Source organism: Sceloporus undulatus, chromosome 4, assembly GCF_019175285.1.
Source record: "Sceloporus undulatus isolate JIND9_A2432 ecotype Alabama chromosome 4, SceUnd_v1.1, whole genome shotgun sequence".
Taxonomy (NCBI): Eukaryota; Metazoa; Chordata; class Lepidosauria; order Squamata; family Phrynosomatidae; genus Sceloporus; species Sceloporus undulatus.
The window spans coordinates 138,478,207-138,501,543 of NC_056525.1; the positions used below are offsets into that span (position 1 = coordinate 138,478,207).

Here is a 23,337-nt window from a genome sequence, read left to right on the forward strand (position 1 = left end):
TGAACATTACACAATTATGAGGAGGCACCAGATGGCATCATTAACAAGAATGCACTGAATGTTTACCACTTATGTTCATGTGTGAAATTAAAAGTAAGGTGACCTATATTCCTTTTGAAAGCATGATGTCAGTAGTATGCAGGTGTTAATGTTTTTCCCCTGTAAACTGGAATATTAATTGTGGCCTGCAAAGTTTGTTTAACCTTTACATAAAATTAAACAGGATACTACCCTACTGAGTATGAGAGCTGCTCGGAAAACAAAGATAAACATTGTTCCTTAAATATTACTATTTAGTATTAAATTCAAGAACTACTACAAACCTTAAACCTCCCCTTGTTGTTCAGTCTTACTGTGATTATTATTTTCAGCACAAAATCCATAAAGTCAGTTCTGGTTGATGGAATATACCTTTCTGTTTGTACTGGTATTTGCATTGTGAGATACAAATATACAGAAGGGATACTGTTGATGCGGATCCTTATCTGGTCTTTGGTGTAATGTCTTAGAATGTTATGGCAAAACAGCTGCATTGTAGAATGTAAGGTATGGCGGCAATGTGGTGGAACTAGAACTTAGTCTTAGCAAACCAGACATCCAGTTAGGCTGTTTGGTAGGCCTTAGCTGCAAGTGCTACTGAGAAGAGTAGCAATGTTTCCTAGGCTGGACTCTGAACTGAAGCTCTTCAAGCATGAAAGTTTATCAAATGGAAATACTTGACATTAAAAGGCAAAGTAAAGGGCTTGGTGAATCATGGCATTTCATTCTGGTAATCTGGTTCCATATGTAAGAATATTGGCTAAAGCAAAGTGAAGTGGCTTTCAAACTAACATTTTGATACCACAGCACATTTTTTCACATTTTTTTGAAACCCAAAATGTCTGGGCTATACTTTAAGTTGAACCTTTTATGATCTTGCTTATTTATTTTTAGGATCATAGAGTTAGAAGAGACTTCCAGGGCCATCAAGTCCAATCCCCTGCCATGCAGGAATACACAGTCCAAGTGTCTCCAACAGATGGCCATCCAGTCTGTTTAAAAACTTCTAAAGAAGGAGACTCCACCACACTCCAAGGGAGTGTGTTCCACTGTCAAATAGTTCTTACTGTCACGAGGTTCTCCCTAATGTTGAGGTGAAATCTCTTTTCCTGTAGTTTGCATTTGTTGCTCCAAATTCTATCTCTGGAGCAGCAGCAAGCAAGCTTGTTTCATCCTCAATATGACAGCCCTTCAAATATTTAAACAAGGCTATCACATCACTCCTTTAGCCGTCTCTTCTCCAGGCTAAATGCACCCAGTTCCCTAAGTCTCTCCTCATAGGGCATGGTTTCCAGAACTTTCATAATTTTGGTTGCCCTCCTCTGGATACACTCTAGCTTGTCAACATCCTTTATGAATTGTGTGGCCAGAACTGGATGCAGCATTCCAGGTGAGGTCTGACCAAAGGAGAATAGAGATGTACTATTACTTCCCTTGATCTAGACCTATACTTCTATTGATGCTGCCTACAATCACTTTGGAACTGAACAGATCAGCTGGAAAAGCTGGCTTCTGGGCAGCTTGGAAGTGGCATTTTGATGCCACATGTCTTATAATCACCCAGAAGCCATCCAGCCATTCAGACGGGTGGCTTGAAGCTGCCCCCGGGGAATGGCATTTTGATGCCACACACCCCGCCCCCCGGAACGGCTTGAAGCCATCCTGGAGTTGCGGTGGGGCTGTCTAAGGTGGCTTTTTACCAGCCCAAATGGACAGGATCCTTTCCACTCCTATTTGGACCGGCTCAATTGAGGCCGCAGCTTGTATTTGCTGCAGTGCTGTAGCAAGTGGCCTTTGGGGGTGGTCTGTTTCACCCCATTGGCTTTTTTAGCTGCTGCATCACACTTTTGACTCATGTTCACCTTGTGGTCTACTAGGATACCTAGATCCCTTTCACATGTACTGTTATCAAGCCAGATATCACCCATCCAATATCTGTTCGTTTCATTTTTTTTTCTCCCTAACTGTAGTATCTTCCATTTCCTGTTGAAATTCATTTTGTTAGTTTTGCCCAGCTTTGTAATCTAATAAAGTCATTTTGAATTCTGAATTGTGTCCTCTGCGGTATAGCTACTCCTTCTAATTTGGTGTCATCTTCACATTTGATATTCAGGCCCTCTATTCCTTCATCCAAGTCACTGATAAAGATGTTGAATAGTACTGGACCTAGGACAGAACCTTGTTGCACATCACTGGTCACTTCTCTCCATGATGAAGGGACACCATTGGTGAGCACCATTTGGGTTTGATCAGTCAACCAATTGCAAATCTACCTAACGGTTGTATTGTGTAGTTCACATTTTAGAAGCTTGTTTGCCAGAATATTGTGGGGGACTTTGTTGAAAGCCTTCCTGAAATCAAAGTATGTTCCATCCACAGCATTCCCTTCATCTATCAAACTAGTAATGTTGTGTGTGTGTGTGATTAGTCTGGTATGACTTCTTTTTGAGAAACTCATGTTGCCATTTTGAGATTATGGCATTCCTTTCTTAATGCTTACAGACTCTCAGTTTAATGAGTTCTTCTACAATCTTTCCGGGTATTGATGTCAGGTTAACCAGGCAGCAATTGTTTGGGTACTCCTTTTTTAGCTTTCTGAAGATGGGGACAATGTTTGCCCTCTTCCAGTCTGCTGAGACTTCTGTTTTTCAGGAATTCTCATTATTGTCAGTGACTTTGAGATTACTTTTGTCAGTTCTTTTAATACCCTTGTATGTAGTTCATTTTGCCCTGGAGACTTAATATATCTGTCTGAAGTATGTATACAGCAATATGATGCTGCTCTTCAGTTGGACAAACCAGAGGGAGCTATGAAGTGGCTCAGTTGTGTGGTTTCCATGACTTTAGCATAGCTTTCTTGTCAGCAGACTGACCTCCTGCAGCCATCTTGAAGCCAGCTGGCCTGAAACAATGCAGACTTGGAAAGGCTTGCTGCCATATTTTGTCACCTAGTGGGCTACATCTTCTGTTAATTTATTGGTTGTGCCAAAAAGATTAATACTGTTTTAGAGATGTCATGCACTTTGGAAATGTCATGCACCAGTATATTCAGTGGTCCATTTTGCACCCCAGTGACTTTCAGTTGAGCAATTATGGCAGCCATCATATTACAGTATCTCTGATACGCGCCTGGCACTTGGCTATACCAAAAAACAAAAACAAAACCCCTGCAGATTTGAAGTTCCCCCTCCACATTTGCACCTTTGTCTTTTAGGTATTCCACTTACTTATTTCTTTGCTTACCTACTGTTTTTAAGGTAGAATAGCTCAGGTGCCCTGCTCTTTTAGGCAAATGGATAGATAAAGACACAAACATCTTATCTGCTGATAGATTTGTGATGGTGGAATGTGTCTCTACTTGCACAGTATAGGGAACCTCTTTCCCTGACCTATAGTACCTATTGCAACCCTCTGTCATGTCCTGCCTTGTTTCAGAGGGTCCTTGAACCCTCAAAAGCAACTTTGGAGAGCTTGGAACCTGTAGCTGGGGAGTGTAGAGGATAGGAAAAATTAGATGCCTCACTTACAAATAGTACCACTGAATATAATCCTACAGAAATAGAATTAGGTGGTGATGTGTATGGCAGTTCCACACTGAATTATTTACCAAAAGTTCAGGTGTTTATGTACATAATGTAATAGGTTGTTACTGTTATTAAAATAGGAATTAAATAGCAACAACTAAAGAAACAAATGGACAGCCAGTTATTAATATGGCAGAACTACATTGATTTTTAAAATGAAAATATAGAATGTAAATGAAATGTCACATATTTTGATAGCAGTGTGTTCACATTAAACATAGATATGGCTTCATAAGTGCATGACCAGAAGTTTTCAGGATTAAATGTCTTAAACTAAGAAGAAATAAATATTTGAAAATAAAGGTTTGAAAGAAAACTGGATGAGGTGAAACTCAGATTTGGTTCAGATGATTCAGTCTATCTATAACGGAAATCCTTCCCCTCTTAATGTTTCTACACCTTGGAACACAAGCTTTTTTTTTTCTTTTTCTTGTCAGGCTGTATGTTATGCCTGCTATGGGAATACTAGCGAAAACTCACTCTCATTGCCATAATGCCTAAAAACCACTCATCATATGACAAAGTGTCTCTCCTGAGTGTCCCTGCCCTCCCTCACCCATTGGTTGCCACTAGTGGTGGCATGTATTGCATGAGAACTCCTAGACCTTATGGCAGAGAGGGGAGTGCTCTCCACAGGGATGCCATTTTCAGTTGTTTCTGCATGGTGGGCATAATGCTAGCACAGTCTCTTTACACTTCATCCTCTTCGTTTTCATTGAACAATTGTTTGCACAGGTCACAATCCTCCTGTGCAAGCCCTGTTGAGATGTACTGCTGTGCTTTTGTGCTACTCCCCTTAATTTCAATAAGGTCTTTACAGGAGCAAGCCTCACTCTCAGACTGGGCCTTCTTCGAGCATAGAAAATAAAGGGTTTGGTTTGATTTTGTTGCTTTTGATAGTTACTTTTTGAGCATTTTCTTCAGCAAAGGCAGTCTAAAAGCTAACGTGAACTTGGCGTATATTAACAATGGAACATAAATTATTGTTAGGCATGCCAGAGAAAGGAACAGATGTAACACTGGAGATAATGAGGTGTAACGATATGTGAGGTACATTGTGCTGTATATCCATGACTTTGTATCTTCCCTTAAATACCATGTTGTAAGCATTTTAAGGAGAGGTTAAGCAAATTATTGCTTTAAGTAGGAGGGATCAATGGGCCACATGTAAAAGCAATGCTTTGCTTTTCATACCAGATGTGTCCCCATTGTCAGCAACTGCTGGAGAAGTAACAGGGCGGCACTCTGCCCTCCCAGGTGGAAGCAATGTGACAGGTGGCCACAGTAGGAATGGCTCAGCTCAGTCCCTGTAATCAAAGATAATAAATCTTGCTCTGCTGCATGTTAGTTAATGATTCATGTTTTATTCAATAATGGCAGAAAATAAACAATACGAGGTTTATTGTTGACCAGCCAGTTGTGATGTCTGACATATTTAGGGAACATATGTAGACATTTGTCCTGATTATTTTCTAAAATAAAATAAAGCAGCACTGTAGCTGGTGCCATATTTCTTTTTTAAAAAAAAAAAACATCCCCTGGGGCTTTTTATTGTACTATAAGAAAAGTAATTTCTGGAGCATGAGAGCTTTTGGTGTTGGAGCTATTGTATGGTGAATAAAAAGGATTAGACCCTGCTTGTCTGATGCCTTTGTGTCATTTTATATAGCACATAGTTGGTGCATTTGGTAAACTTGGTAACTCTTTTCCATGGAATTGTAAAGTGTTGCAGCAAATACATAGACATTTCCAGTTCTAGGTACCAGTCCAAAAGCGCTGATCAGGGCTCTTAGGGCAGGTAGAAGGTTTCAGGACAAGAAGAAAAAAAAGACAACTTTTCCATATTCCTAATTTGGGGTGGCTCTAGATAATAAAAAGGGGAAACAACCAATTTCCTACTCCTGAATCCTCCCTGAATAATATAGGGAGAGGAGATCTGACCCTTAGTTTGTTGTGTGAAAGCTTCACATCTATTCGTCTTCAGAGAAACAATAGCACTGCAGCTTAAAATTCAATTATGAGTAGTTAAAAAAAAAATCTAAAATTCTCCTTGTGTGTATATACATACATGTGTTTTCTTAATAGAACATGTCATTTAGCAGACACCCCATTTACCCCTACCCATTAAACATGTGTAGGATTACTCTGGTAGTTTCAGTAGCACAACCTCCTTGTGGAAAATGCAGCATTTTTTCTTTAGCTTGCCTGAAACAAACTAAGGAAGTACAGTGGGCCCTTGGTATCCACTGAGCTTTGATTCTAGGACCTACAGTGGATGTCAAGATCTGTGGATACTCAAATCTCTTTACAATAGCATAGTAAAATGGTATTCCTGTATGAAATGGCAAAATCATGGTTTGCTTTTGGGAATTTTTGTTGTCGCTGCTAAATATTTTCTAGCCATGTTGAATCCATGGATGCAGAATGTGTGTACGCAGAGGGCTGACTATATAACTCCTAACCAACCATCTCCTATCATTCTGTTTCATGTCTTCACAGAAGTATTCTTTGGATATATTAATAGCCATGTGTCAGCTTCCATTTAATGATGGAGAATTTTTTTCCAGAATCACAATCCATAGTCAGTATTATTTTTCTTTTTGGCATGTGCATGCCACAACTTTTTAAGAAAAAATATGGGGGTAATGGGGAGCCTAAATCAATATTTACTCACCCTTACCATAAAATAATTGGACGTTTAAGCAGAATCACTATAAAATATATTAGGCTGTTCAATAACAACTTGCCATCATTAGCAGACCCACTGCTAAAACTGAACTCTGTGTTTTAAAATCCCCCTCTCACCAGGAGGCCTCTCTTATTGTACACAACTGGGCTGGGTTTTGCTCCTCTGGGGCTGTCTATTGCCTGGCAGCTAAGTATCGAACTGCACATCATCCAGAATTGCCAGCTTCTAAACCAACTATGTTCCAAAACACACTACAGGAACCAGTCAGACTCCAGGCAGAAAGTGAGGTGAATCAGGGAACACTCATTTTTGCAAAAATACCATGTTTTCATGTCCAGTTCATTCACGAATTTGCTCTCTTCGCGTAATAGCAGCCATCTGAAAACCATGTCTCAGGCCCAGTACATACTGGCCCCAAAGGACACCTTCGTCATGTGTGAGGGGTGCCCTGCCCACACGCCCCTCTCCTCTTGCACGTGACGACAGCGCCCTTGCTGTGTGGTGTTGAATAGATGGCGTGCACAGCGATGACGTCACTACTGCGTGGCATCCAAATGGAGCCGCGCAGCAGTGACATTCTCACGCTGCCGCAAGCTATTTGCAACGGCACAAAAAGGAGCTGCTTTTTAGTGGTCCTTTTTTTCACATAACAGTGACACGCAAATTGGTTGCTCCGGCACTGCTACGCAGCAACAAGAGGCAGCTCCCGGCCACCTCTTCCTGGCACTTTGTACCGTGCCTCAGATTCTCCCAGATTTCCCATACTTCCTTGCTGTGCCAAGGAGAGGCGCCTGGTCTCATCTGCCTGCAGGGAACAGCTGGTGAGAGAAGGCTGAGGGAGAGGACATTTTGGAATTCCTCCTGTATAGGAGGGAGAAATGGAGGATATGTCCTGGAAAAGGAGGGCATCTGGAAGTTTCAGCCTTTGCTGAAATTAGGCAGCTTTATGGATCAGCCCCATCCTCTTTCTCTCTGGTGTGTGCGTTTGTGTGTGGTTTTTAAGGGAGTTTGCAAAGGGAAACCTCAGCCTCCCTTCCCCTGAAACAGCTTCTGGGGCAAAGAGGATTTTCCTCTCTGGTTTCCCTCCTCTCTCTGGAGCATGTCTGTGTAAGCACTTGTAGAAATGACAGTTCAGAGCATGCACAAAAAAGTTATTTCCAAGCTAGCAAGGGAATTTGTCCACATCCGCCTGAAACCTAAATTCGCTTTCGACCTACTTTCTTGCCTAAGTAATGTGCTTTTAACCCCTTGTTGTGATCTATGTGTGATAAGCATTAGCGAATTTGCTTGCTTTTCTGGGATGCCAACACTTTAACCATTTTCAGGATGGAAGCACATAGGTCGCCATGTGAAAAAGTCCCTAGTCTTCTTATTATTTCTTGACTGCAATCTCCATTCTAGTCAATGTTTGATCCTAGATATGGAAATTCTTTAACTATTTCAATGTTCTCCTTGTCTAAATTGAATTTGTGTATTTCTTCTGTGGTCATTATTTTTGTTTTCTTTATATTCAGCATCAGGCCTGCCTTTGTACTTTCATCTTTGACCTTCCTTATTAACTGTTCCAATTCCTGAATGTCTCCTGCTATTATTATGGTGTCATCCACATAACTTAGATTGTTAATGTCACTTCTTCCTATCTTAACTCCTCCTTTTTCTGATTCTAATTCTGGTTTTCTTATGATGTTTTCAGCATATAAATTAAAAACGTAGGGTGATATGATGCAGCCTTGCCCGACCCCTTTGCCTATTGGGAACCACTTTCCCCAAATTCTGCTCTAACTGTGAGCTCTTGTCCTTGATATAGATCCTTTATTAGGACTATCAGATGTAGTGGCACCCCCATGTCTGTGAGTGCATTCCATAGCTTTTCATTATCAAATGCTTGGCTGTACTCTATGAAACACATGCTGATTCTTTTTTTGGAATTCTTTGGTGTGTTCCATTAGCCATCACATATTTGCAATGTGGTCCCTAGTGCCCCCTCCTTTTCTGACTCTTGTTTGCACCTCTGGAATTTCTCTCTCCATGTATGGTTAGAGTCTGTGCTGCAGAATTTTGAGCATTATTTTGCTTGCAAGTGAGATTAGTGCTATTGTCCTATAGTTGCTGAAGCCTATTGTATCTTCTTTCTTATGGATTGGTATGTATATTGAGCATTTCCAGTCTGTTGGCCACCTCTTTGTTTTCCATATTTGTTGGCATATTTTAGTTAGCACTACAGTTGCATCTGTCTGTGGTCATTGTAGCAATTCAATTGGGATATCATCTGTTCCCGGTGATTTATTTTTTTCCATTTGCTTTATTGCAGATTCCACTTCACTTCTTAGAATTTGGGGTTCATCTTCTTATGGCTCCTCATTCCAAATCTCATTGATTCCCTCATCTCTTTTGTATAACTTTTCTGTGTATTGCCTCCAACATCTTTTTATTTCTTCTTGTTCTTGTATTACGTGCTGTTTTTCTCCATAGAGCATCCCCGCCCTTGGTTTGAACTTGACTTTAATTTCTTGGATTTTTTTTTATAGAGGTCTCTTGTTTTTCCCTTTTTAATGTTGTCTTCTATTTTCTACATTTGTCATTGTATTATTTCTCCTTATCCTGCACATCAGATGTTGCACAGTTGTGTTCACACTTCTGGTTTTGTTCCTGTCTCCCTTTGCTTCTGTTTTTCTTCTTTCTTTTATTGCATGAAGTGTTTTATCTGTCACCCATTATTTCTTTTCTTTCTTTTGGCCACTGTTAGTGTTTTCTTGTGAGTTTTTTAAGTGCAGTTAACGTGGGAGAATTTTCCAGTAGATGTGTATTAAGTTTTATCTCTTCTTTAGCCTGGAACTCTTGTCAGATAAGAATGGTAGTATTGAAATATGATTCTGTCTAACAATTTTAGCATGTTTTATGGTAGTATTTGAACATATTTTTTCTAACTGTAATTTGCGTATCCATGTCCAGCTAAATATATATGTTAATTTGCTTTTCACTGGGCTTAGACAAAGACTTCTCTATCAGACATGTGTTTGTCTTCTTATCTAAATTAGGATGTACTTGTCACCCACCAATGTCTTTTTTAAAGTTTTTAGCCACTGCCATTAAGACCTGCATTTGTGACCACATTGCCATGTTGGCACATTTCCCGTTACTGTTACATTTTACGTCCCCCCATCCCACCCATCCTTCTTGTATATGAATGTTTGCTTACTGAGGCTGCACTCCATAGAAATAAGAAAAAAGGTGGTAGACCATGAAAGCTTATGCTGAAATAAATGAGTTAGTCTTGAAGGTGCAAAAATACTCCTTTCTTTATTTATATGAAGTGTAATAGAGATATGACTAGGTAGACAGTAATTGAAAAATGTTGGGCAACATTTTCTGGAATATTTGTAGGGATGCCACTTAATTCAGTGCAATTTTAACTGGCATTGGCCACTGGATGTCATGGTTGCACTGCAAAATATGATCAAAGGAAGATTATAAATCTATAGGTTGGAAAAAGGAAGAATTCATAAGCAGTGTACCCATGTTATTTGTCCATATTTCTGTCTGCAGGAATGCACTTCGTCTGTTTAGATTCTGTTGTGCAAGAACACTTTAGAGAAGTCTGTGAAGTGATTCAGAAGCTAAATCTTGTTCACAGAACCTGCTTTCTGTTCTTCTACAAGTGTTGGGCATCTCTATATACTAGCACTATTGTGACCAGTAGTAATGCTGCCAGTATTTCTCACAGCAAAATATGGCAATCACACATGCTTGCACATGTATCTGAGAAAATATTTTGATATATGTACACCATGTGATATTTACACTTTACAGAATTGCTATAGAAGATGGTATAATATTGGGATTTCCCTCAGCAGTAGTAGAACATTCTCTTACAGTGTTATCCTCTACATACCTAGAATATAAATGTAATAGCACAAAAACACCTGTCTTGCATCCAGCCAGTCATGACTTCAACTAAAATGTGATGATATTGAGGATAAGGTTGTATCAAAGAAAAAAGTGGTATTTCAAATCTGGTTCTCCATCATTTCAACTTTAAATCCTTGAGCTAAGTAGGTAGGTACTAGATAGATAGATAGATAGATAGATAGATAGATAGATAGATAGATACTGATGTGCTGAAATGAACTATAAGCCAGTGAAGATAAAACAAGATGGAAATTACATACTCTGAAAGTAAAATCCTGATATCACACTATACTGCTCCATTTTTGGACCATCTAAGTTGTCAAATGTTTTTTTAAAGACAATTCCTTGTCAAATGTGTAAGTAAACTAATATGGATGTGATCATTAAGAGGTTCAGCTGGCATAGTCATCCAAGCTAGGTGAAAGTATTCCTACCAAAAGTACCACATGGTAACTAGGTCTAAAAATAATCCCAAAGTGTAGTCTAAGGACCATTTCACTCTATATGGTTATAGCATTGTGATTCCACTTTAACTGCCATGGTTGCATCTTGTGGAATTCTGGGATTTGTACTTTTGATGAGACACAAGAGCTCTTTTGCTGAGAATTCTACATACCCTTTCCTCACCTACAGATTCCAGGATTTCATAGGAAACCTTGGCATAGAAAGCCATGGCAGTTAAAATGGAATCATAGTGCTATAATTATGACCCGTGAAAGGACCAGTTTCATGGGGACTGAAACCTCATTTGAAACAGGAAGTGCTGCTATTCCCATTTTAGCCATCCTGAATAACAGCATCTCTGTATTAAGAGTAAACTTTGATTTATTAGTCGAAGTTCTTAATCTGTTTTTTTTTTCTTTTTAAATTCTGTTTACATTATTTTGGGGTGTGTATGCATGTTCCTTCAAATCACCTGTTGACTTGTGATGACCCCATTAATTTCACTGGGTTTTCTTTGACAAGGAATACTCAGAAGTGGATTTGCCAGTTCCTTCCTCTTAAATATAGCCTACATCACCAGGCAGTCGTTGGCAGTCTCCTACCCGATGACTAACCAGGACTCATGTGGCTTTGCTTCCAAGATCAGAAGGGATCTGGTTGCTTTTAGTTACCAACTAATTACTGTTGGTATATTGATGACACTGAAGAGAGCCAAGTTTTATTGGTGTATTGATGATGGAGAGATTCGAACCCTGGTCTCCTAGACTCCTAGTACAACACTCAAACCACTATACCACATTGGTTCCCAGTAGATTACATGTGAGGAAATGCTGTCTTCAGCACCAAAAGAGATTGTGCTCCCCCCCACCATAAATAGTAGAATATGCTCAATTTCTTCATGAGTTGATGTTTTATGTGTGACTGAGAGTATTTCAATGTCTATGTGTACTTCTGTAAAGCTGTTAGAAAGCTGTTGAAGGATTTTCACCATTTTGATGGCTGCCTTTTTGTTTTTTATTCCTTTTACAGTTAAAGTATGCTTTGAACCACTTTAATCGAAAGTTGTCCTTAGAGCCAAAGGTGTCTGTGAATGCTAGAATTGTAGTTGTTGGTGCATCAAATGTTGCCATCTCCTTCTTGGAAACACTGATTTTTTGGTATGTTTTTCTCTTTTGTATCATTCATTTTAATTGGGGGAATTTATTATTCTTTAAGTCTGCTGTACTTTATTCCATACCTGTATTAACTTGTAGATGCTTCCCTGGCCAAAAGCTCCATGGCATACTGGTGCTGGCACAAAAATCCTGACCTCTACCAGTTTACTCCAGTGTTGGGGCAACTCGAGTTGATTCCACTCTATGTGAAGCTAACATGCTTCAGGTACACTTCTATTCCCTACAACAAGTACCAGCAGGGTGGACAACATACGTCTTCTTGCAGAACCATCTGCTAGCAGGACCACCTGAAAGGTAGCCTCAGGCATTGATCAAAGAGTAGAGAAGACCTGCTTTTCCTTGCCTTGTACAGATGATTCTCTTTGTTTGAAGTGAAAGGAAAGGAAAATTTGCTAGAGTTACTGTTCTGTGTTGAGTACTGTGTGGTTCTGTGCTGAGCTAGAAAACTAAAAACTGTTAGGATGTTTTAGCTTGCCCTTTCTAGCCAAAATAACTGGAATGGGAAGATAGGCCTGGCCTAAATACTTCTTTGCTCTGGTACTCTTGAGTTGTTTTTGCTTTACTAGTATTCTATCAATGACATTCTCATTGACCATTCAATTTTTTTACATTTTCAATGTTTGAATATTGAATCTGTCTAATCAGTGTATCAACATGATACTTCCAAAATACAATAAAAGATTTTCCACTTAAAATAAAAATCAGTTATGACATTCTTACCATGTATCATGTCTATTAGTTTATCTGCATGTTCATTTTTACAAACCTAACAACCATTGTCTATTAGTGGGAGTTGTCAAATTGCAAAACGTTATGAAATATATAATCGGTTTTTGCACCTTCGTTTGAAACATCTGGAATATAATTCAGAGTTACAGTTACAACATTAAAATATAAATAAATGCCCATTAATTGATATACAGCCAGCCCTCCATATCCACAGATTTTTTATCCATAGATTCAGGCATCTATGGTTTGAAAATATCTTTAAAATATATAAATTTCAGAAAGCAGACCTAGATTTTGCCATTTTATACAAGGCACACCATCTTACTGTGATATTGTATTTAATGAGACTTGAGCTCCACAGATTTTGTTATCCACGAGGGGTCCTGGAACCAAATCCCAGTAAATACCAAGGACCCACTGTACAATCTAAGACACTGTCCTAAGTAATTTTAAGGTAGTTAATTTTAAGGTAGATACATGATAGATAGTATCATATAATTTGTTACAGTTCCATTACCTACACCTACTAGTTCTAAAAGTCATGATCATTTTTATTGTGCCAAGAAATGGCCCCAGACTTACCTGGAATACATGCAATACATGGTGGAGAGGGGGAGCAGAGACTTAGCACCATTTTCTCCCACTACTAAAGTCTTTTTCCAGATGCCCTGCACAGTTTGCACATGGGAATAAACAGCCAGTCAGTCAGTCTTGGCACAGAAGTAGGACTTGCTGGAGAGGGCAAAATTTTCACTCAGGGCTGCCAGTGAGGTGCATAGTAGCTTCCAGTGTGGCCGAGTCTCAGTCTCGCTTTGAATCTCATCTCACTCTCACTCCCTTTGTCTGTGGCTAAATGCTACAGTTTATTTATACTTGTCCCAACTTTGGGAGACAGTTTGTCATGGGACTGGATAGAGTTTGAGAGCAAATGCTTGTCTTGCTGGTGGGGGGAGGGCTTAAGGGGCCTTGGGGTGAGGGTGATGTGGGCTCAGGGGTGTGAGACCCAGCCTCACACCCAGGTGGGGAGGGGGATCCACACAGAGGCTTTCACCCATGTGACATCCCATTTCCATCACTTTAGTGACACCCAACATGCGGGCTGGGTTCAGTTAACTGATGACAGGCACGTTGGCGAATATGTGAATTTGATCCTATACAGGCCAAGCCTTCTATAGCTGTAATCAAATAAAAGTTGTGACCTTTCTTATATCCCAAACCCATGTGTGGAGATGAGACCCATCCACCCAACTACTTCTCTGGTGAGCCAAATTTGGGACATCTGGGGGAAAGGCGGAGAGAGGAGCGTGTCAGGGCAGCGGCATGCTTAAAGCCAGCTTGCCTGGTCTCCTCCTCCGCCACGCCTCCCCTTGCCACCGGACTCCACCGAGAGCTGTGTTTGCTTCTGGGCGGTTCTCCTCAGGTTGTCGGAGGTGCGCATCTGCGCACCGGCCCGGGGAGGCCGCCCACAGACTGTTTGTTTGGACTCCATTCTCCATTTGCATCTCGGCGGCGGCTCTGGTGAGCCAAATTTGGGACATCTGGGGGGAAGGCGGAGAGAGGGGTGTGTCAGGGCAGTGGCACGCTTAAAGCCAGCTTGCCTGGTCTCCTCCTCTGCCACGCCTCCCCTTGCCACCGGACTCCACCAAGAGCTGTGTTTGCTGCCGGGCGGTTCTCCTCGGGTTGTCGGAGGTGCGCATTTTTGCAGCGGCGCTTGGGGCAGGAGGGCTGTGTCCATGCCTGCTTTGGAACGGAGGATGTCTGCTGTGGCACACCTCTGTTCCTTTTGTTGCTTGGTAGAGGGAGGGGGAGGATATGGATGCGGGGAATGCTTTGGCAGCAGTTACTGAGGGTCCCTGGAGCAAGATTGGCCTCCACAGCTAGGAGGACCTTTACCATCTCGGCCCCGACCCTCTGGAACTCGCTGCCCGGAGAGCTCCGCTCGGCCACCTCCCTAACCCACTTCAAGAAGGAACTAAAAACCTTCTTGTTTAAGCTAGCATTCCCAGATACAGGCTCCAGCTAGTCTCCCCCCCCCACCTCTGACAGCAGTGGCATGCTGGCCAGAACCGGTTTTTAATCTGTGATTTTAATTGTAATTTGCTGTTTATTATATGTACACACATGTATTGTATTTGATAGATGTTGTTCACCGCCCTGATTGTAAGAAGGGCGGTATACAAATAAAATTTTTATTTATTTATTTTATTATTATTCTCTCGGATGGCAGCACAATGGGTCTTTTTTGATCGCACTACTGCCACCAATTTGTGACAATGGCAACATGGCACTGCCAAAATCTCTCAAGAATCCATAGATATGGAGGGCTGACTGTACTGCCTTTTCTAATGTCAGACTAATGTACATTTACCCTCTTGTATAGAGACTGTCCGGTTTGCCCGTTGTAGACTATAGAGGATCATTACTGGAATAGCATAGTATATATCAAACTGGAGGAAAAACAATTAAATGAACTTCTGATATTGTGGATGATATTATTAACCCTATAATATTGCTCCCAGCATAGAGGGTGGGGACGGAGTTGGCATCTAGGTTTGCGGCAAGTTCTTGTCCCTGTATTACCTGTAAGTGAATAGTTCTTTAAGATTTGGATGCTGTTTGCAGGCTGATAAAGGCCTGCCACCCTGTCCTTCTGAGATTATTTTGTTATTTGTCAGAATTTGTTGTAGCTCATTGATTATGTATTTGAGTGGTCTCAGCTGGCGACTGTAGGTAACTACTAGAGGTATTCTGTCATTTTGTGGTTTTGATCTGTCTTGTAGTGGATGGTTCCTGGGTATTAATCTAGCCCTGTTGGGTTTTTTCTTCACTTCTTTGGGTGGACATTGTAGTTTGAGAAATGTTGTTTGTAAATCCAAGAGCTTTTATATTTCCTGTGGGTCTGAACAGATGCAATTGTACCAGAAGGCTTGTAAACAATAGATTTGGTAGTGTCCCATCAGTGGAAACTGGGGGCATGTAAGTGTGTGTTGTGATCAGTGGATTTTTGATAGAACCTTTTTCTGTGAAAGATAACTGTATACTCCGTCCGGAAAGAATTGCATTGAGTGTCCATAAGAACAGAGTTAATGATGGTCAGTGGATTTCCAAGAAAGTAATCAAATCCTCACTGGGAAAACTTCTTCACTGCCAACTAGGGCAGATAGACTTAGACACTGTTGAATGGCTCCCTGGGTCATTAAATCAAACACGAATCCTCCTGTCCTTTAAACAGTCTACCATCCCTCTGATGCTACTCAGGATGAAGGCTTATTTAGCCCGATATCAAATTTTTCCTATCAGAGTCTTTCATGAAGAAAGAATTAAGCCGTTATTTGCTAGCTCAAGAGCTGCAAAAGTGGTAATCCCCCTTGTATTGACACGGAAGGATTCTGAAGCTGAGAATCAACCCAGTCTGCATCAGATTGAGGACAGTTTCATTGATGCATTTGGTCTACTCTCAAGAGAAGAGCAAGATACTATTTTGCTCCAGTTGGAAAAATTAAAACAGTCTCTAAGGAACACCGTGGTTTCTACAGAGCCTCTGATAGATTTGGGTTCTCCAAATTCGGTTTATAGTGATTTGCTCACACAAATGAAAGATCTGCCTAATCTTCAGCAACCAATGACTAGTGTACGTGTTCCTTTGGGGCAACTAATGACTCCTGAAACTAGGATGAAGTCACCAACTGACCATATGTCTGAAGAATGTGCTTCAAAGCCGCGGTGTGAGAAGGGGGTTGGTCTAGATATAACCCCTCTGAAGAGGAACCATGCACAAAGACAATCTTCTACCAACCAGCCCCCAGTAATTGAAGAGAGGACAGTAACACATTGGGCCCGGTCACAGGATGAGACAACAGGGATTCCCAGTCTGACTGGCACCGAGAGTAAAGATCAACTACAACAACGTCAACATTGTACCACCTTATCGTCAAAAGGCGATCACTCAATCAACAATTGTGTCTATTTGGGTAGTATTGACAATATTGTGGTAGACAATTTGAGGGAAGATACAGATTCCAATTGACTGAATGTGTCAGTACATCATTTCCCCTCTCCTGATTTAGAACAGTTTGGTAATAAGGATAGTATCCAAATAGTTACATGGAATGTTGCCGGTTGGAAAGAAGGTGTGAACACTGACTCAGTGGGTTTTCTTTCTAAATTTGATGTTGTTGCTATTCAGGAAACCTGGTTAACTGCAGAGGATGAACCATTAAAACTCCCGGGCTTTCAATGTTGGGATATCCCTGCCCAAAAATTAAAAAACAAAGGGAGAGCTTCTGGCGGCCTTTGCACTCTTATTAAACAAGATTTGCACTGGCAAGCTGAGATTTTATATAATGGGGATAAATATTCTCATTTCTTAGTTATTAAATTCACATACAAGGTTTTAGAAGTGATATTGATAAATGTATATATTCCTCCTATTTCATCTCCTTTCTTTAATACCAACTTGTGGACAAGTTTAGAAGTTCTTATGGATGAACTAACAATCAGATACCCTCGTTTTATAATAATTCTTTTGGGAGACTTTAATGCCAAAGTAGGTCCTTCCCTGCATGATTTTGCTAAAAAGAATAATATACCAAATGAATTCTTTGATAATCATCCTCAATGGCGCTCTAGAGATAACAAATGTAATAGTGCTGGATTGTCCTTGGTTTCTCTAATTTTTAAAGCCAGTCTTCAAATTCTGGGAGGCAAAGATGAGGACGATAGATATATATACCCCTATACATACCATGCACATAATTCCAGTAGTGTGTTAGATCTTATCTGTGTTTCAAGAAACAAGGCTGATATGTTTTCTGAGATAGACGTCCACCTAAGAGGGGAAAGTGATCATCAACCTGTGAGTGTAAAATTTCGGGGCTCGTCAGATCGAAGACCAAGTTGTAGGGCAGACAGTTGGATCGTAAATAATCAAGAGGTGAGGCAGAATAGCAGACTTAGATGGGCTAAGGTTGATACCACTGCAATAGCAGGGAGCCTTAAACTAGAAGAGATAGATAACTGGGCTAATATAATTCAGTCATCTTCAGCAGAATGGCCATCTGTTACCAATGCATTTACTAACATATGTCAAACACTGAAGTGTCATCTGACAACCAACCTTGTGGGTAAAAGTCACCAGAAAGGTTTTTCTCCCTGGTTTGACACAGAATGCAGAGTAATGAAAAAGAAACTGATGTTAGCACTGAGGTCTGCACAGCGGAGTTCCTCTTGTGAGGTACAAGCTAAGATGCTGTCCCTCAGAAAGGAATACAAAAAACTAATAAAATCAAAGAAACAAAATTATGCCTCATCAAGGTGGACAGGTTTAGAGTTAGCCGCTAAAAGTCACAACTCAGCTATATTTTGGCATTCTGTCTCAGGAATTCTAAAGGAAAGGAGATTCCCATATGATATCCCTATACCTGCTAAGGAATGGGAAAATTATTTCCAAGGGTTATTTGCTTTAAATAGCTCCATTGAAACCCAGCATTTAAGCGCTGATTCCCTAGCTATCGAATTCCTGCCTCCTTGGCCACCAGTCTCGGAAGAAGAGACTTTGTCTATTATTAATGGGCTGAAAAACAATAAAGCCCCAGGGGAGGACTTTTTACCGGCAGAATTATTTAAACAATTTAGTGAATGGTGGGTGCCTATTCTGACAGGTCTCTTCACACATATAAATAATACCTGCCAGGTTCCAATTGGCTGGAAATTGGCAATAGTGGTCCCCATTTATAAAAAGGGGAACAATAATGACCCCTGTAATTACAGGCCTATCAGCTTAATAGACATCGTAGCCAAAATCTATTCTAGGCTCCTTTTGAATAAACTTGAAAGTTGGGTTAATGAAAAGGGCATCCTATCAGAAGAGCAAGCGGGATTTAGACAAAATCGATCCACCATAGATAATTGTTTTATTTTAAATCATATGATTGCCAAATACCTTAGCAAAGGAAAACATCTATACGCTGCCTTTATCGATCTGTCAGCTGCCTTTGATACTGTGAATAGAGAAATCCTCTGGAGTAAACTGATTGACCTTAAAATAGAACGGAGACTGCTGTTACTAATTAAAGCCCTGTACACTGGTACTTGTCTGAAAGTGAGACTTGGGTTAAATGGAGCCTTATCCAATAGAATTGACACATATAGAGGGGTACGACAAGGGTGCTTATTAGCCCCCTTGCTATTTAATTTGTATATAAACGATCTACCAGGACATTTGAAGGACTCAGCACTCCATATGCCTTGTGTTTTACACACTTCCTGTAACATCTTGCTCTATGCTGATGATATGATAATGTTATCATATTCACAAGTTGGTATACGAAGGCTGTTAAGAAAACTTAGCTGTTATTGCCAGAATAATTCTCTGACCATTAATAAATCTAAGTCAAACATAATGGTTTTTGGTAAAAGACAGCAGAGACACAGATGGCAATTAGAGGGTGAACCAATTGAACAAGTAAAGTCCTTTTCCTATCTTGGTGTAACATTCAATGAGAATGGATCCTGGTCATGCCATCACCATAAAAGCTCACTTAGAACAAAGGCACGTATGAATCTCATTCTTAAACTAAAAGTCAACAAGTACCCAGGCTCCCTAGCCCCAATAATTAATGTATACAAAGCTAAGGTTACACCTATGCTTTTATATGCAGCAGAAGTATGGGGTCTAAATTCCACCACAGTAGCAGAACTAGCCCAGTCTCAACATCTGAGAAGTATCCTAGGAGTAGATAAAAGGACCTCAGCAGCTGCTGTGAGAGCGGAATTAGAAATTTATTCTATCTGCTCTCAAGCTAAAATCAGAGTGCTCAATTACTGGTGTAAAATTAATGAAATGGAGCCAAACAGACTTCCTAGACTATGCTTATTAGAACAGTTGCACTCTCAATTGCAATCTACATGGTCCTGGCAACTGTTAAACTTTATAAAGAGCTGTGGCCTCCCTGTAGCTTGTACTATGAATGATCAAGCAAGAAAGGGTGCAAGACAGAGAATTTTGGACATTGCGGCTCAAGAAGACATAGCCACACTCAGTAGGGTAGGCAATTTAAAATGGTTGAGCCATTACAAACGGTCCTTTCAAATGCCATCTTAACTAAAAATACAGATCCCTAAACATCTCAGAGAGGCATTTACCCGAGCAAAATTTGACCAACTTGATACCATGGTAAGACATGGAAGATTCCAGGGTATCCCTTATAACGAACGAATTTGTATTTGTGGGGATCATGAAATTGAGGATCTAGCACACATTTTGTTTAGTTGTAATTTGTACCAAGCAGAAAGGGATCAATATCTTCATCCCTATATTAAACGAACAATATACTGGGATACCCACATCAGAACATCATACTTTATGAGTGGACAAGATTCAAAAATCTCTATTGCTACAGCTCGGTTCCTTCATAAAGCATCGCTGTTGAGATCTAGATATGTTGGAATGATTGGTGTTAATTGTAAGGGGGATGAACAGATTTGATGTATGTCGACGGATATTTTATGTTACTTTTGCCTCCCATTTCAATTCCAATTTTAATTCTGTTTTATTCCCTATGGTAACTATCTTACATACTACTGTTTAATTGTTAACTATTTTATTTTATCTGTTTTCTAGTATATCCTTTAGCACATATTGTATATCTTTTAGATATACATAAGCTGTAGACAAGTAGTGCATGTTCTGGTTCTGGTGCACGCTTAGGTTATGCATATGTATTTATATTGTATGGAGGTTTATTGCACCTAGTGCACTGTATTTACATTTTATATATAGCTGTGTGATACTGCTTTTTATTATGTTACTAGTATTTTGAAACGGCCCTTGGGCTACTCAATAAATTGTATTGATTGATAGAACATGGTGCTTAGAAGTCCATTTTTTAAAAAAAGCTTGTTTATTAGAAGAGAAATATGAGAGACATTGGGTCTAATATGGTGTGGGAAGTCAATAATATATCTAAAAGATTCTCAATATGATGTTGTGGTTTTCTCCATTTTCTAAGTCTACTCAGCTCAAATGAAGGAAAGTGTGGTTAAAAAAATTATGGCATTGGCATTCATACTCATAGAATCATAGAATCATAGAATCATAGAGTTGGAAGAGACCGCAAGGGCCATCCAGTCCAACCCCCTGCCATGCAGGAAATCCAGATCAAAGCATCCCCAGCAGATGGCCATCTAGCCTCTGCTTAAAGACCTCCAAGGAAGGAGACTCCACTACACTCCGAGGAAGTGTGTTCCACTGTCGAACAGCCCTTACTGTCAGGAAATTCCTCCTAATGTTGAGGTGGAATCTCTTTTCCTGTAGCTTGCATCCATTGCTCCGGGTCCTAGTCTCTGGAGCAGCAGAAAACAAGTTTGCTCCCTCCTCAATATGACATCCCTTCAAGTATTTAAATAGGGCTATCATATCACCTCTTAACCTTCTCTTCTCCAGGCTAAACATCCCCAGCTCCCTGAGTCGTTCCTCATAGGGCAAGGTTTCCAGACCCTTCACCATTTTTGTTGCCCTCCTTTGGACACGCTCCAGTTTCTCAATGTCCTTTTTGAATTGTGGTGCCCAGAACTGGACACAATATTCCAGGTGGGGCCTGACCAGAGCAGAATATAGTGGCACTATTACTTCCCTGGATCTAGATACGATACTTCTATTGATGCAGCCTAAAATCGCATTGGCCTTGTTAGCTGCCGCATCACACTGTTGACTCATGTTCAACTTGTGGTCTACTTGGACTCCTAGATCCCTTTCACATGTTGCCACACTATTTTTTGTAAAGAGGTATCTTTTTTTATTTAGAGGCAACGTGCTTTGACAGAGTAGTTTCTATACATGTGGCTGGACTGTACCAAACTCTTGGAGGTTTCATGTGAAATACCTGATGCCCTGAGTTACATGATAGCTTAACAAATAGAAATGAGGCAAATGGACCATTTGTACCTTTACTGCTTTGCCTGTTTGTGAGTGACAATTAAAATGTACACAATTAATTGTAACTCCTGTTAACGGGGTCAAACTGGGGATTAGAAGAATGCTAGTGAACTTGGGAAGGCTTAAAATGGATATAGACCAAGATCTTACCAGAAATACTTACTTGTAAACCTGAAGTAAGAAGAACCAATGAAAAACAAGAACAGTTTATGCTATATTTTGGTACTTGTTTTTTGGTCTTGCTAAAAATAATGTGCAATAAAACTTATCAGTTCATCAACTGAAGTTGTAAAGAGACTCTTTGTAGTATTATGAGTGAGCTTTCATTTGGGAATTGAGAGCCTGATATCATTGTATCCTTGCATACTAAATGCTTCTTTAACTTTTATGTTGTTATTTTGATTGGCATTTATTGTCTATCACTGCCTTGTAATTTTCAACTGTTTTGAATAAATGTATTTATTGTACATGAGTGAGCCCCTAAATGTGAATGAACTATCACCCACATTAGTAATTTAGAAGGAGGGCTTTAAGGATTTAAAGTTTACCCCCTTTTCGTATCTAACACTCTCCCTGATTATTCAGCTTTTTAAAAAGATCATTTTTAAGCTAGAGCCTGTTGTCAAATATAGCTTTCCATGTGTGTAGATTTTCCTATGTATTTTTTGCTAAAGGTCAGCATAAAGCTACTAAAAACACCAAATCGTATTATAATACCAAATAAGAGCTGTACAATTATAAATAAAATCAAGGGGGAAATCTGCTTTTGAAATATGTCAGAAGAAAAAGCTAAGCTTTGTGTATCCTCGGCACATTTGTTATGTAAGCTCTACAATACTATTCATGAAGGTCAGGAGTTAAGGGTGTTTTTGTATGGTTGTATAGTTCATGTTTTTAATGTTTTACAACTGTTTTACTATATAAATATATATTCCTGAATATACCTATGACCTTATACATCAGGGTCATATGTGTATTTACATATTGTCAAGCACAAATGTAGGTACTATATATTCCATTGGTTTTGCTTACTTTATTGACAGTGTTGGTATACTGACAATGTAGGAAAGGTGAAAAAATCTTTTTGCCAAACTAGAGTAGAGAATGTTGCAGCTATAGTGATCGCTTTTGCTCCACAAGTAAGATCGGCACAGAAGCCACAATGGGTGTAGTGCAAAAACTAGCAATGCTGGCACCAGACCTCTTTTTGAGTATATTCTTTGTTCTGTGTCTTGTTTGTCCTTCCAACTTTCTGTTTCAGTATTCTTGACTTTAGCTTACTTTTCAAAAAATGGTTTGTACTGTCCTTTCTTCCCCTTGCATCTATACATGGCTCTTCTGGGAATGATTCATAAGATCCTACAAATGGAAAAGAAAATGGCTCTTAATTCCTCCTGGAGCATTCACTGTCTACCTTAAATTCTGATTGCACCATGCAGTCGTCTGTGCAAACAAGAACTGTGGGAAGAGCCTATTTGGGCAGAAACAATGAAAACTGCTATTTTGCCAGTAATGGAATCCTTGGGAGCTGATGCCTTTCTTATTGTTGGACCTTTGACAGTGCAAGTGAAGACAAAATGGCTGACGGTGTGAATGAGAACCAATTTTCCCATGTAAGGCAAGATTAATTTTAGCACAAATGCAACATAAAAAACCTTGACTATAGGTTTAACTAAAAGGGATAGGTGTCAAAAGTCATTTTCCTGCCCTTTTTCAACATCCCATTCTTCTTACCACCTGTCTCTTAGTTTTCAACAGGCTTGGCCACCATTTTGGACTACCTGTTTCAGTGCACTCTCATGGCTGCCATCCTAAATCAAAGGCAGCCACACA

The 23,337-nt window shown here is 40.0% G+C and overlaps 1 protein-coding gene across 1 annotated transcript in view; it reads left to right on the forward strand.

The window, feature by feature from the left end:
* The window catches only part of CFAP61 (cilia and flagella associated protein 61), a 134,129-nt gene that overhangs the window by 59,694 nt on the left and 51,098 nt on the right, over window positions 1-23,337 (forward strand). The window contains exon 19 of the mRNA XM_042464382.1: window positions 11,695-11,822. Within this exon, the coding sequence (XP_042320316.1) occupies window positions 11,695-11,822 (128 nt within the window). The remainder of the gene's footprint in view (window positions 1-11,694; window positions 11,823-23,337) is intronic.